Source organism: Anolis sagrei, chromosome 2 (genome assembly GCF_037176765.1).
Source record: "Anolis sagrei isolate rAnoSag1 chromosome 2, rAnoSag1.mat, whole genome shotgun sequence".
Taxonomy (NCBI): Eukaryota; Metazoa; Chordata; class Lepidosauria; order Squamata; family Dactyloidae; genus Anolis; species Anolis sagrei.
The window spans coordinates 223,024,145-223,039,003 of NC_090022.1; the positions used below are offsets into that span (position 1 = coordinate 223,024,145).

Sequence of the window (14,859 nt, forward strand, 5' to 3'; positions counted from 1 at the left end):
CATTGTGGCTATCCTCAGTTAACATCATTCTGATTTCACCCTCCACCCACCCCCAATGGATCTCCTAAGTTTAAAATATCATTAATTTAAACAAACAGCCACATTTTAAAGGTCCAAAGCATAGTGATCTATGATGCAAAGTCATAAGGGGATTGTTTTGCTTCAAACTTGGTTTTTTCAGAGGGCAGCCCCTTTCCACTCAACAACACTGGAATGCACAGACAAATCATCGGGGAAATTTCCCCTTTGACTTTTTCCAAGTGATTTATCTCATTACCATGCTGCATCATACTTCTATTTCTCAGACGAAGTCTTTAAGCCATAACCTAAGAAGAAATGTAACATATCAAGCATCTGAATCACAATCTGCTTCCAAGTTTACTTAGTCTCAACAGTGGATAAAGTAAATGAAAATCCAAAATCCACAAAGGAGCAATATCTTTATCATCAAAGGAGTGATGCCAACAAAAATGCACAAAACAGATCATGCAAGCTATAAAGAGAAAGACATTAAAATTAATATTTTCTTCTTGATGAAATGCAGTTAAAAAAACTTGCATAACATGTTTTGTGCATCTGGTTGGCCACTAAAGGTATCACTCCTTTGTAGATTTTGTTTTATTTTTCTGCGTGGCCAATACCCCTGAATATATTTTGTTTTGTGCATTTGGCTGGTCACCAGAGGTATTGCTCCTTTGTAGATTTTGTTTTATTTTACTTTATGGCCAAAACAGTGACCCCGAAAAATATTTTTAGGGTTAAGATTGGATAGTAATTCTAAAAGGAAAAGATCAACAACCAGAAGATCAAGTGGGGCATGTAAACCTGTTAAGTACTTGTTCCCTGCTATATGTTATACCAAGGCAACAGAGAAGGCCAGAACCAATGCCTTGCCTGATAGAATAGCATTCTCCCCCATCCTTATAACCTGTTAGCACCTAATTAAGATTTATGGATAGGTAGATATTTCTTAATCTAGGGATCATACACATCCTGGAAATTTATTGAACAACTTGCGTAGTGTGAACAGATCATGCTTCTTGGTTGCATTACCAGCTTGTTCTTGGGTCTGCAGGAACTGTTGTTGAATGAAAGCTTGGTACAAAACAAAATAACTATAATTCATGATTGCACTTCAGTTGGCAGGGCAATATGACTGAGTATTCCTTATCTGAAATGTTTTTGGGACCAAAAGTGCTTTGGATTTCACATTGCTTTTCAGATTATACAATCCCCATATTTGTATATATAATTAGATATCTTGCAAATGGAACCCATGTGTAGACAGTTTTATTTATATTTCATTTACCCCTCATCTCACATAGCCTTAAGATAATTTTATATTCAATATTTTAACAGTTTTGTGCATGAAACCAAGTTTGCATACATTATACTGCCAGTAAGCAAAGTTATCTCAGGTATCCTTATGGACGGTTTTGAATTTTGGTGCATTTTGGAATATGGGTAAATAATAATCATACTACTACTAATAATAACAATAATAACTTTATTTATACCCTGCCACCATCTCCCAGAAGGACTCAGGGCGGCTTACGGAAGCACATACAGGTGTCATAACACATAAAAAGAGAGCTAAAATTACACCACATATTAAACAATGACAACATCAGTTAAGATAAAAACAACAAATTACAAAAAAAGTCCAATTTAAAAATCAATAAAACACAGTACAAATTGGCATAAAAATGAATAATACAGCATCCCATTGAGGGATACTCAATCTGAATACATTTCTGAGATGTAAATGGGAGATTAGACTCTTCCAGCTGTACCTTCCTTGACACTCAGAGAAGCATCAGAAAGATAGACTCAAGGGTCAATGTTGGTGTTCTCTTTTTCAATCTCTTCCCACTTTTCTGTCCAACTGAATGCTAATCTTGAGCCTAGGTATCTTGATTTGATATCCAAAACAGACTAGGGAGTATGCTGTTGTAATGCCCACCTCATAACTACTTATCAGTATGCTTGCATGAGCTGACAGCAATGTCTTCATGTTTGGCGTTGAGCACACTCATTATTGCAATTCAAAGAGTTCCCAATCCTATGCTATGCTTAGAATGATATACCTGAGACTTCACAAAACTTCATGGTTGTCACAAGAACTATCAGGATGTTCAAAACGCAACCTCAGTCCAACATTTGCAACAGGGGACACAACTGATTTTGATTTTTCAGTATCTGTGACAGGAACACTGTGTTCTGTAGGTGGGGGAATTTACATCTATCACCTTGTCACAGTGAGAATACTTTCTACCAAGTCTTTATTTCCAAAAAATGAGAAATTTATTAAAGCTTTAGAGGGTGCAGGATTCCTTCTGATTCCAGAGTGCTGCGGAAGACTTCCTTATTAATGTGGCAGGTTCTCTTGTCAAAGCCCTGTCCACTTCATGACAATTCAAACAGTCCTATTCCAGCTATCCCAATGGGCAGAACTGAGGAGGTCCCTTGATTTCCATAAAGTGGCTAAAACTGAGGTCAATGGGCACTGTGCAGTCATTGAGGTGCTTTTTTGTTTCTTCAACTGCTGCATTTTTTCACCCTTTGACTCATTGAAGATTTATTTTGTGAATGGTCTGGAAATATTGTGTAGTACAGAAATGTAAGTACCCCAAAACAGTGCAAGTAAAGTATTTAGAAAATTGCTCAGTATAAAGGAAAGCCATTGTTAATGACCCTACAAAAAGATGAACCCAACAGATTGGAATCAAATGACATTTCTTACACAACATGGGATCAGAAGCTTTCTTTCATAAGTACCCGCTGATAGACAATGGTGTACACAATGTCTGGGCCAAATGTCAATTTTAGATGCTACCGCTGCTGAAAAGGCTCTCATAGTTAGAAAGTCAATGGACTAGAAATATAATGCATCAACACTAAGTGGCAGGACCACAAATCATAATACAAAGCTTTCTCCTTTTGTTTACCTTTGCTTCTCTTTCAGTACTTACCTCTAACTTTGACTTGGTACTTGCTGCATTCTGGACAAGGAAGGAGGCTAAATTCTTCTGCCTGGTACATAGAATAATCAGTGCTTGCAACAACAATCTGGTCTTCTGGCTTCCAGCTGCTAACATCCTCTGAGAGATCTAGTATCACTCCATCCACTGCTTCAATCTGAAAACCCCACTTTGGAACACCTTAAACCAATACATATATACATATATAATGCTCTTGTGATTTTATATATTTAGGACCTGTGTTTTGACACAGCTTTAACAAATGCTCAGTAGTTTACACAGAATAGTAGAACTGGAAGAGACACTAAGGGCCATCCAACCCAGCTCCACTCTGCCATGCAGGTACACACAATCAAAACACTCCCAACAAATGGCCATCCAGTCCCTGTTCAAAATTCTCCAGAGGAAACCTCTACCACCCTCCAAGGCAACATATTCCAAACAGCTCTTGCCATCAAGAAGTTTTACGTAGAATTTCGTTTTCTATAGTGTAAGCCTATTGCTTCATATTCTAATTTTTGGAGCAGCAGAAAACAAGCTAGCTCCATCTTCAATATGACATCTTTCAAATATTTAAACATGGCTGTCACATCACCTTTTCCTCTTTGGCCTAAAAAGATACCCAGCTCCCTTAAAATGATTAAGTACACATTCAAACCAAATTTACAAGATCAAAATAATGGCATAGTGCTGGAAATGAAAGTATATCATTTATCTCTGCCTCATGACCTGGACCTTCACTGATGTCACCTTCCCAAAAACTAATTATTGTAATAGTAAATTTAGCATCCAGTGCCAAAAAATGGAGAACATGGAGGCTTTTCTTCATGCTTAGGTGACTCCCCAAACATGAAGAACAAAATTTAAATAAACCAGAAAGAACACATTTGTTTAAGTAATTTATATCTCACCTTCCTCTTGACAGGCTGGGCACAACAGGAGAGGGACCAGACTATTTTCCCTCGATAAGACTGCATAGAAACAATTATAGTCAACCCTTCACATCCACTAGAGTTAGGGGCACATGAAAAGTGAAAAACCGCAAATAAAAATTCTGCTTTTTCTTTCTACTCGAAAAAGCAATTATATAGAATTTCTAGGTCTACCAGCATAACTCTGTGGTCAACTTCTCCTGGATGATGATGATAATTTTATTTCTTACCCATCTCTCCTTGTGGCTCAAGGCGGGTTAGAGAATAATTAAAACACATACACATTGTAAAAATATCACAAGATTCCCACAGAATTGCACTGGAAGAACTAGAAAATTATCAAAGAGAATTATAGTCATGCCAATCATCCAGCATGACTATACCTAAACAAATTCTAGACCGTGGCCAGATATGAAACACCGTTAAGGGATGAACCTCTAGTTTGCTTGTGTCTACCAGGCAGCAGTGCAACAACCTTTTTTTTTCCAAATTAGATGGACTAGAATAGGAATGTACCTCTTGCTAAAACAGATTTGGTGCCAGGTAATTACTCTTCCAGTACATTAATGGCAGAGTTGCCAAGACCACAGTTTCCTTTTCCTGCTCAAAGCTAAGAAGGTGGCTAAGGACACGCTGCAATTGCTATACTCTTATGTACACAGAAAAGTATTTCTTAACCAACTCCAGTTGCTGTGGCTAGTAAACACTTCAGAGCAAGGACATATTTTTTTCAGTCTATCTGAGTTACTAGGCAGTTCCTAGAGAAACTCTTTTCTAAGGTATATTTTTAAAATGCTGATGTTTTATTTAATGGAGAAACCAAAAAGGGAATTAATGCAAAACTGTAGCATGTACAAAGCAGGAGAATTTTCTTTTTCATTAGCAGCAAGCCAGTATATGCTTTCTACTTTCTATCCTTTATTGTCTTGGCCTATAAACACAGGTATAAAAAAAATATAGTCTACATTTTTTCTGGATATTTTTGGAGGTCCCTGAACCTCTGGCTTCAAACCAGATTGTAAGCATACTATGAAAAACACAAATGCACTGCAGTAAGATACATTCAGAGTTAAGCAGTTCCAGCTGCAGAAGACAGATGAAAATTTGAAAGAAAGAAAAAACTATGCTCTTACCATCCAGCCACTCACTGAAAGCTCTCACAGCAAACCTCTGACCATCCAGTGTAACAAATTCTTTTTGAGCAAGAGCTTTCCCCGTGTTGTGGTTCACATAGTCTCTCACCGACTCATTACAAGATGACTCTTCATCACCAATTACACCAACTAAAGCCCAGGCCTGCCTGTAAAGAATAAAACACAAGAATAAACACAAAGCCCTCCCTAGAGTAGAGTTTTTTTCAAAGGAGCAAATTGTTTTTGTTATGGGGTTTTAAGTCTATTCCAATTTTTGGTGAACCTCTCCTACGGGTTTTCCTAGCAGGATTTATACAGAGGAGGTTTGCCATTTCATTCCTCTTAGGTTGAGAGAGCATGATTAGTCAAAAGTAAACCAGGGGGTTTCCATACCTGAGTGGACATTTGAACCTCAGTCCCAGAGTCCTAGTACAACATTCAAACCATTATATTACACAGGTTTCTCTAAGAAGTAAAAAGAAGGTATTGCAATTAGTACACTCCAATATGGATATGCCAAAATACACAACCTAAAGGCACCAGATGCTGGCTAATCTTGGAACGTAAGCGGGGTCAGCCCTGGTAACTACTTGGGTTTTGAAAAATGGAAATCTCCATAACCTTTTGGAGGTTTTCTGATCTTTGGAAAGGCATGACCTTGTAAGGAGTCATAACCTTTTGAAAAATGATGCCATAACCTCTTGGTAAAAGCATGACCTGTTAAGAGAGATAACCGTTTGAGAAAATGGCATTCATGCAAGGCAATTAGGCCTCTCAGCTGTTAAACTGATGTACCTAGGCATGTCTTTGAACTGTTAGGGACAAAGATATGCCAATGCATGCATATTCAGCAGAGTTTTAGAAGTGTTCTTTTTAATTGCTTCAAAATATCTACTCTCCCTTAAAATATATTTACCTTTAAATCTCTGTAGTCTGTTTCAACTAACTGCTAAACTGTACTGTTTCTACTATCTTCTTAAAAGCATACTGTTCCTGCTGGCATCTGAAAGCAAACTTCTGTTGCTACTGAAGTCTCTAAGCATACTTCTCTACTGTTTAAGTCTAAACTGTTTCTAAAATGGAGTCTGAGTCCTTAACAATCCCAGTTTTGATAACATGGTCTGCAGCCCCTCCCACAACAAAGAGTTAAGGTAAAATTGCAAACCAATATACACGTATGCAATACAGTAAGCTATTTGAATTATATACATAACAAATAACTAGCGGAGGCTTGAGAAGGTTGCTATTTCCAACACTTGGGTGGGAGACCATCAATGAGTAACAGGTGCTGTAGGATATATTTCTGAGGAAGGAACTGACCAAACAACTTCTGTGTATTCCTCATATGAAATTCATGCCATATGTCAACAGACCAAACATATACAGGCCCCAAATGCCCTTATGTATAAGTCATATATGAGGTTGGCTTATACATGAGAATATATAGTATTTATTGTGCCACACTTATGAAAAATTACTTCAAAATTTCCTTCCATGGTAGAATTAAAATGTGGGTCTTTGTATATTTAAGAAAGGTCTTAGATAGGCTTGAAATGAGGATAAGTGATGGGAAGGGGATAGTTACAGTGCATACAGACTTGCTGACAACAGACTGCCAGGGCTGCAGCTGGTTATTTAAGTAGGCTGGCATAAAGCCTTCATTTAAGACACTCCATAAATCACTTACTCAAGGTCAGAAAACAAGCCAAGATCCACCCCTGCACTCTCTTCAGTAACTCCTGCTTTGAAAAACTATACTGCTCTGATATTGCGATTCATGCCTTCTTGGCTACTCCCCATTTCCCTCCTCATACTCTAATCTAAACCAGACAGGACTTGACAGTACCAAAGTCAAGGGATTTCATTCTCTTCCTACTACCCTTCTTTTCCTTCAAGTCGCATGCCAAATGGTATCAACATTTCCAGCAATTATTTCATTTCGGACTTCCAAAATGGGTGAGCTAAACTTAAGGAGCACAGGCAGATCCAAGAAAACTGTTGCTTGCTATATTTTAGTAAGCATTCTGTTGTGTGCAAGCTTTGAGAAAAAACCCAGCACATACATAGTTTGGACAAAGTTCTTTCTGAAATGCCAACTACAGCTGTATCACATACAGGCCAATGCTCTCAATAGTTTTTGATAGGATGTTGATCCAGATGCCTTGCACATACTCCAACATAGTCAAGTAACCTTACAGTGTGATCAAATTTGAAAAAATATTAATGAGGACAATCTAGGAAATACTGTTTATTTTCATGGAGCATACACTAAAACTAGTGAAGATTGATACCATTTTAATTGCCATGACCCTGTATTATGGAATCACAGGAGTTGTAGTTTTACAAAATCTTTAGCCTTCTCTACAAAAGAGTGCTGGTACCAAACTACAAATCCCATGATTCCATAACATTGAGCCATGACAGTGGTGTCAAACTGCATTATTCCTACAGTGTAGGTCAATGGTTCTTAACCTGTGGGTCCCCAGGAGTTGTGACCTACAACTCTCAGAAATCCCAACTAGTTAACCAGCTGGGTTGTTGTAGGTGGCTCATAGATGCAGGCAAAACATCAGGAGAGAATGCTTCTAAAACATGGCCATACAGCCCGAAAAACCTACAACAACCCAATGATTCCAGCCATGAAAACCTTCGGCAATATAGTTTATCAACTCTTAGGATTTCTGGGAGTTGAAAACCAAAACATCTGGAGACCCACAGGTTGAGAACCACTGGTGTAGGTGTATCTTTAGTCTACTGAAATGATTCTCAACCTGTGGGTCCCCAGATGTTTTGGCCTTCAACTCCCAGAAATCTTAACAGCTGGTAAACTGGCTGGGATTTCTGGGAGTTGTACACCAGAACACCTGGGGACCCCCAGGCTGAGAACCACTGGTCTACTGGGAAGAGCAAGATTCACCCGTCACTTCCTGCACTTAATTATACAGTAAACATGATATAGGATTGTTGTGTGGAAAGGACATACAATTGATGGTGTTAGTTTTCTTCTTGTTCAAGAGGAAAGCAATAAAAATTGTGGAAGGCTGAGCTCCAAAAACACAGTTACTTAAATGAACACCACAGCAGCAAATTCACAACATTCCACATGAAAATGGGCAGGGAAATGGTACCTACTATCCAGAGCTTGAAAGAATTACTTTCGAGATTTCAAAAGAATTTTCCAGTTACAGTGGTCTTAGTCCAAGCTCTGCCTCCTACCAGCAGCTCCTATGTCATACTCCCACAAAACAGGAATACAAGGGAAGGTCAGCAAACAATTTTCAACAAGAAAGGACGAATAGCATGGGTGGTTACCCACTGGTTCAGACAGAAAGAAACAAGTCTTTTTTTATATATTATGCAATTTGATCCCACTTAACTGCTATGGCTACAATGTAGCTATGGCTACATTTAGTGCTCTAGAATGCTCTAGTACCCCACCAAACTACAAATCCCAGATTCTGTCAGCTGCAACTTATCAGTTAAACTGCAGTTTAAGACAGTGGCCATGGAAAGGTTCATGCAACACTGATTCTATTTAAGATATTCAAAAATAATTTAAATGATTTAAATGCACATTTTCTGTATTGCAGCGGGGGTTTTTTCAGGGCAAAAAATATTAATTCTGCCATCGTTATCATATTTTCTTCTTTAATAGGAAAGAAGGGGGAGGCTGCAAGTGGGAGCTTCGAGGCAATTTCTCCAGATTCAAGATTGAGGCTTACCTCACCTTATTAAAAGCAGTCATGGTTTTTAAAAAACCAATTACTCTTACTTCTATTAATACCAGGAAACCTATCATCAGTTGAACAGACTGGCAGCCTTGAATAAGGCTTTACTCAACACCATATCATTTAGAAATCATGATTAAGTACTTCAAAGATATGCTTACCAGAGACATAATTATTTCTGTTTTGCATTTTAAATTCTCCTAGTTCTAGGAAGATATGGGCACAGCATAGTATGGATACAAACATAGAAACTCCAGTCCCAATTCCACTATACAAGACTAGGGAATGTGAGGTATCACTGATATTGGACTATGACTGCCAACAGTCCTAACTAGCATAGCCAACTGTGAAGAATTATGGGAGTTGCAACCCAAGAAAATCTGATGAGCCTGATTTCCCAACCTTGCACTGTTAAAGATGAGCTTATATGGAAACAGACAAAGCTTCAGTTTGGGGGGGAGCCTTCACAGCTGAGAATAAAAGCATGGGAAACAGTCTAGCACTGAGTTACAAACTTGTTATTGCCTATTCATTTGAACCTTTTAGATTTCCTATTCATTTAGCCCAGGTTGGTTCTCCTATCAAATGTCTAAATGATAAGCGCTCCAGATAAATCCTAACCAGGTTATATCAGTCCCATTCCAGAGTGCTTTTTGTCAATGGCTTTAGAGCCCCAGGTGGTGCAGTGGGTTAAACCCTTGTGCCCGGCAGGACTACTGATCGACAGGTCAGCGGTTCGAATCCAGGGAGAGTAGGTTGAGCTCCCTCTGTCAGCTCCAGCTCCCATTGCAGGGACATGAGAGAACCCTCCCACAAGGATGGTAAAAACATAAAACAGCCAGGTGTCCCTTGCACAACGTCCTTGCAGGCAGCCAATTATCTCACACCGGAAGCAACTTGCACTTTCTCAAGTCATTCCTGACATGAAAAAAATGGCTTGTAAAGTAGGGTTGCCTCACGGGTGGAACTGAAGACGGGTGGCAAAAGCAATGAGCTGAGACCAAAATGGAGAGGAAAAAGAAGAGCAATAACGAAAAGCTAAAGAGGCAGACAACTGTAAAGAGAGGAAATGTAAATGTGCACAGAGCTGTTACTGTGGCTTCTGATCCTTTTTCTTTGCACGCTCACATCCTTCACACCAACCTACGCTGCTTTCAACCCGTTACTGCAAATTTTGGATCACTTATATGTAACATAATATGCTTGCTTGCCATTTTGTTGTCCTCAAATTTATTTTATAGCTATATCCTAGTACTTTACAGACCATCTTTATGGCTTTGTTTCTTTATCACCATTTCAGCAACATGGATTTAAGTGTGAGTTTTTAAAATGTTGTAGAATGCACCTTGTAACATTCTTCCACACCTTCAACTTGACCCCAAGTGTAGGAAGAAAAGACTGGCAGACAGCAAACATGCGGTTACCCTCCATTTATCCCTTTTGATAATGGGGGTGGTTAGTCTGCTACCTTTCTTGGGAATTTTCAACATGCACATCTACAACCATTAAAAAAAACATATGTTCCCACACAGCTACTTAGTGGCATTGGAAAAAAAAACTAATAACTATGAACTATGATTCTCAACCTGTGGGTCCCCAGATGTTTGGGCCTTCAACTCCCAGAACTCCTAACAGATGGTAAACTGGCTGGGACTTCTAGGAGTTGTAGGCCAAAACACCTGGGGACCCACAGGTTGAGAACCACTGCAATAGAAGATGGAATTGAACAAAATGCATTATGGGGTTGAAGACTTGGCAAGTGAAGCAAAGAAAACTGCTAAGTCGGGATCTTTCTGGCATACACACAGGAATGTTGTAAACAAAAAGGAATGTTGTAAACACAGGAATATTGGGCAAAGGTGACTGTGAGATAGGAGAGGTGTGTACAAAAACAACCTTATATAAGTAAAGGATTTCCAATGAACCTTTACAGCAGGACTGAAGCTGCAGTTCACTCCGGTCCGTCCAATTGCCTTTTTCAAACTAATCAACCCACATTTGGTTAAAATGCATGGTGAATACGTGTATGTGGTGTTTCCCCTCTTGAATATTGTATTTTGAAGAAATAAAGGAGAAGTGATTGACCAGTAATGGCTGTTCTAAGGTCCATTTGCTCCATTCCAATTAACCATAATATGATACAGGATATTAGAATAATTAAAAGGGATGATTTTGTCACACATGTAACATGTGATCTTCCTATAAACAAAGTGGTAAAACACATGTGACCTTTCAAAGTCCTCCTCCTTGTCCTATAATTGCTCTTGACTTCATCTGCTTGATTCATTGTAAATAATGGGAATATTGCACTTTATTCATTGACATTGCAAATACCTTTGTATGAAAACATCACATAACAAATTAATAGGGGCACTGTGAAAACAAATGGAGCTTCAGAGCATGTTCTTTGCTAGTCTCCTGAAGAATCAGAAAACATCTCAAAAAGGACAACCTGGCATTTGAGAAGCAGCACTGGATACTGGAGAGCCTGTGTTTGGGGAGGTGGGTGGAGTGGCTATAGGAACAGGAACTGAATTAATAGGATAGGATATTGAATGGGAGTTTCTAATTCTCTGAGAAAGAAAAAGCTTAATTAAAAATAGTGGAAGGAAAATAGAAATTAAAGCGGGGACAGAAAAGAGAGGGTAAAAAATATCAAGCCTTTATGTTGTAACCCTATGGTTTACTTTTAGAGTAAGTTCAAAGACAGACAATGCAAACTGGCTGGCTAAATCTTCTAAGTGCAGCAAGTACAGAATTCCTATACATAAAATTATGAGATATGGTGGCTATGTCTCATCTTTATTTGCAAAAACATAAAAACAGTTCTGTCTCCAGGTTCTTTTTTTGGTTCTTAAGAATTTAGAAAGCTTGAGATCATAGAAGACAACTCTACTCAACATAATGCAACATCTCTGTACTAGTAGTCCCATTTATGTTCATATAGTTCTGTCTCCTTATGCTTCAAATATGATAAACAAACACATATGTGAACCATTTTTACCCTGCCTTTCCACTGTAAAAAAGGAGTATTCAATAAACAAGAATCCTAAAACACAACACTCTGCTAAAATAGAGCATCAGAACCTTTTGGTAAAATCCAGAGATGCCAAATAAAATGTTAATACACACATTAAAATAAAACGTTTGAAATAATAATAAAAAATGAGTTTATCCATCTTCCGAAACCATGGGTAGCTAAGGAAATGTTACATAAAGGTTATGTAAAGAAACACCATGCCTTTTGAAGCAAGCTTTATAGTTTTAGGCATTGCGCCAAGGCCGGGCTGTTTCAGAAGGCCTTTAGTTGAACACACACACACTCAGTCCCCTAATTATGAATATCTTAAAAGTTGTTTTTCTTTCACTGTGGCTTCTCTCTTGGTTCTGTGGGTTTTATGGGTTGTTGATTTTGGAATCTTTTTTCATTCTGTTTTTATGGTATTGGCTGGAATTCAGCATCATAATTACAGATGTGCAACCTGGTTATCCATCCAGAACTGCTTCATATTCATGATCACTATGTAGTCACAATTACAGTACTATTGCCATGAATCTAACTGCCCTCCCAACCCTACTTTACCAGACATCAGCCACACAATACTTGCAATCCATTTCCACCTCCTCAAGTCAAGGGTGGGCTTATCAGAGGCATAACCTCTGTTTCAAGCTCCCTTTACAGGTTTGTTCGGTGGCAGGAAAGATATGGAAATGTCATTTTACTGTGTCTCGATCACTAGCAGAGCAGGTCTCCTTCCTTCAGTGTAGCTGATGGCCAATAAATTAGATTGTGGGGGTCAAGCCAGGTGATACTACTTTATTATAAATGCATAACTAAGTAGATGATGAAGACTTTTGGTCACTGGTATTTTCTGAGTAATGCATTTTGTGGATGTCATTTCATTGTATGTATATTTTTATTGTACTAAAATGGTTTCTTTTTTAAACAAGGGGGAATTTCTTTCTTTCTTTCTTTCTTTCGGAAACAAGGAGAAATATGGAAAGATGACAATTAAGGTCACATCAGCAGACTTGCATTCATGCAACTAGAATTTTCCTTCTCTCACTCCATTCACCTCCATTTGCCTCTATGCCCTCCTCCCCAATCCTTTGGGTATATTTACAGGTGCTGCATAGGAGGAGAATACATTTTCAAGTGAGGCCAGTTCGGTTGGTAAACCAATACAACTGGATGCAACCTGCCATTTAAGCACAAATAAAAAAGGTAAAGGTTTCCCCTTCAAATTAGGTCTAATAGAGTCTGACTCTAGGGGGTAGTGCTAATCTCAATTTCTAAGCCAAAGAGCCAGTGATGTCTGTAGACACCTCCAAGGTCATGTGGCTGGCATGACTGCATGGAGCGCCATTACTTTCCCGCCGAAGCAATATCTATTGATCTACTCACATTTGCACGTTTTTGAACTGCTAGGTTGGCAGGAGCTGGGGTTAACAGCAGGAGCTCGCCCCACTCCTGGATTCGAACTGCTGACCTTTCAGTCAGCAAGCTCAGCAACTCAGTGGTTTAACCTCCTGCGCCACTGGAATCACAAATATACTTTAAATAAAGCTTTCCCAAGATGATCTCTGAAAGCTGAATGTAAATCAATCTCAGCATGTTTCATCTATAGGCTTGGATTCCATTCCCTTCTTTCCTCTCTCACAATTACCTTTAATGCCATTTCAGAACACAATGCAAGCCAACCAAGGAATTTCAACAGGTACAGCACACTTTCAAGATCCTTCATGAAAGGAATGTAATTCTAAAAGGGTTTATGAAGGGTTTATGCAAGTACTTTTCTGAGACTGCATGGATACAATCACATGTCACAAATTGATCTGCCATTTTCGGCTGTGCAGGTATATGTTCAGAGGGGAACTGAAGACCAACTAAGGTAGTACTGGTTGCCTCATGTTCTATGGGGAAAGAATTTAATTTTATAGCATTAGTTGTTAAAATGTACTGCCAAAGAACTGAGATTGGAAAATAATATACTTTTAAAAATAGGACTGAGAGTTTGTTTTTCCTTGCAAATTGTCACATATTTCAGTATCCAACACCAGTCAGACTTTTCCTCTTCTTACAATAATAAAAACTTGTTCAAGTGGATTTTGTAACCCTCTGGAACAATTCTGGAGATGGAAAGGGGGGGGGGTGCAGAAGGGTGGGTTGGTTGCTAATTCTAGCAGAAACACCAATATCCAGTAGAAGTTTCCCATAGCTACTGGTCTTAAGTCCCCACATCCTGTCAAAAATTCTACTGTTAGGTTTGTCTTTCTATGGTTATTTTGTAGTTTCTGATTTCACATACTAGACATCCAGATATAATCTAAGATGACCAGTGTTGTATCAGACATGCCTCAGTACTACGCAGCATTTAACATTCATGATATTAAAAGAAACTCCTGCCACCAGAACAACCAGAAGCAGGACTCATGTTGCTAGTCCTTGTTGCAGCTTTGCTCCCTGGCAGGAAGGAGATGAAAATGTTATCTTCCTGTGACACATTTCCAAAATACATTGCCTTTCACTGTAACATTTTTAAAGAGATGGTAATAGCCTTCGTTCAGTATAAAAAGGGGAGGCAAGAGAAAGGAAATCTTCTGGCATCTTTGAAACAACAAATTTATTTCAGAATAAAATTTAATGGATTATAGGCCACTTTCATAAATTGAGTTGTAATGCACAAGCTTTTTTGCTGAAATGAAATGGTTAAACTTACGGTATGTACCACAAAACTCTTGTTCCTCCCTCCCTTTGATTCAAAATATGATTCAAAAGTTTTTCACTGTTATGATACTGGTTATGATAAAACCACCATTAGGGTAGTAAGTATCTTTGGCAAGAGTGTGGGCTCTAAGATCTGCTGGGGAGGCCCTCCTCTGACTTCCACCACGGTCACAAGCACGGCTGATGGGGACGAGAGAGAGGGCCTTCTCGGTGGTGCCCCCGACTTTGGAACACCCTCCCCAGGGAGATTAGGAAAGCCCCCATACTGTCCTCCTTCCATAGGGATTTGAAAACCTGGATGTTTCAGAAAGCATTTAAGAATTATTATTTATGTATTTATTTATCTTATTTATACCC

At 38.7% G+C, this 14,859-nt stretch overlaps 1 protein-coding gene across 2 annotated transcripts in view; it reads right to left on the reverse strand.

The window, feature by feature from the left end:
* CEMIP2 (cell migration inducing hyaluronidase 2) overlaps positions 1–14,859 on the reverse strand; it is an 84,123-nt gene that overhangs the window by 35,330 nt on the left and 33,934 nt on the right. For both annotated transcript variants that reach the window (XM_060762211.2, XM_060762210.2), the window contains exons 5-6: positions 5,047–5,213; positions 2,973–3,161 (exon numbers count right to left, since the gene is read on the reverse strand). In XM_060762211.2, the coding sequence (XP_060618194.2) occupies positions 2,973–3,161; positions 5,047–5,213 (356 nt within the window). The remainder of the gene's footprint in view (positions 1–2,972; positions 3,162–5,046; positions 5,214–14,859) is intronic.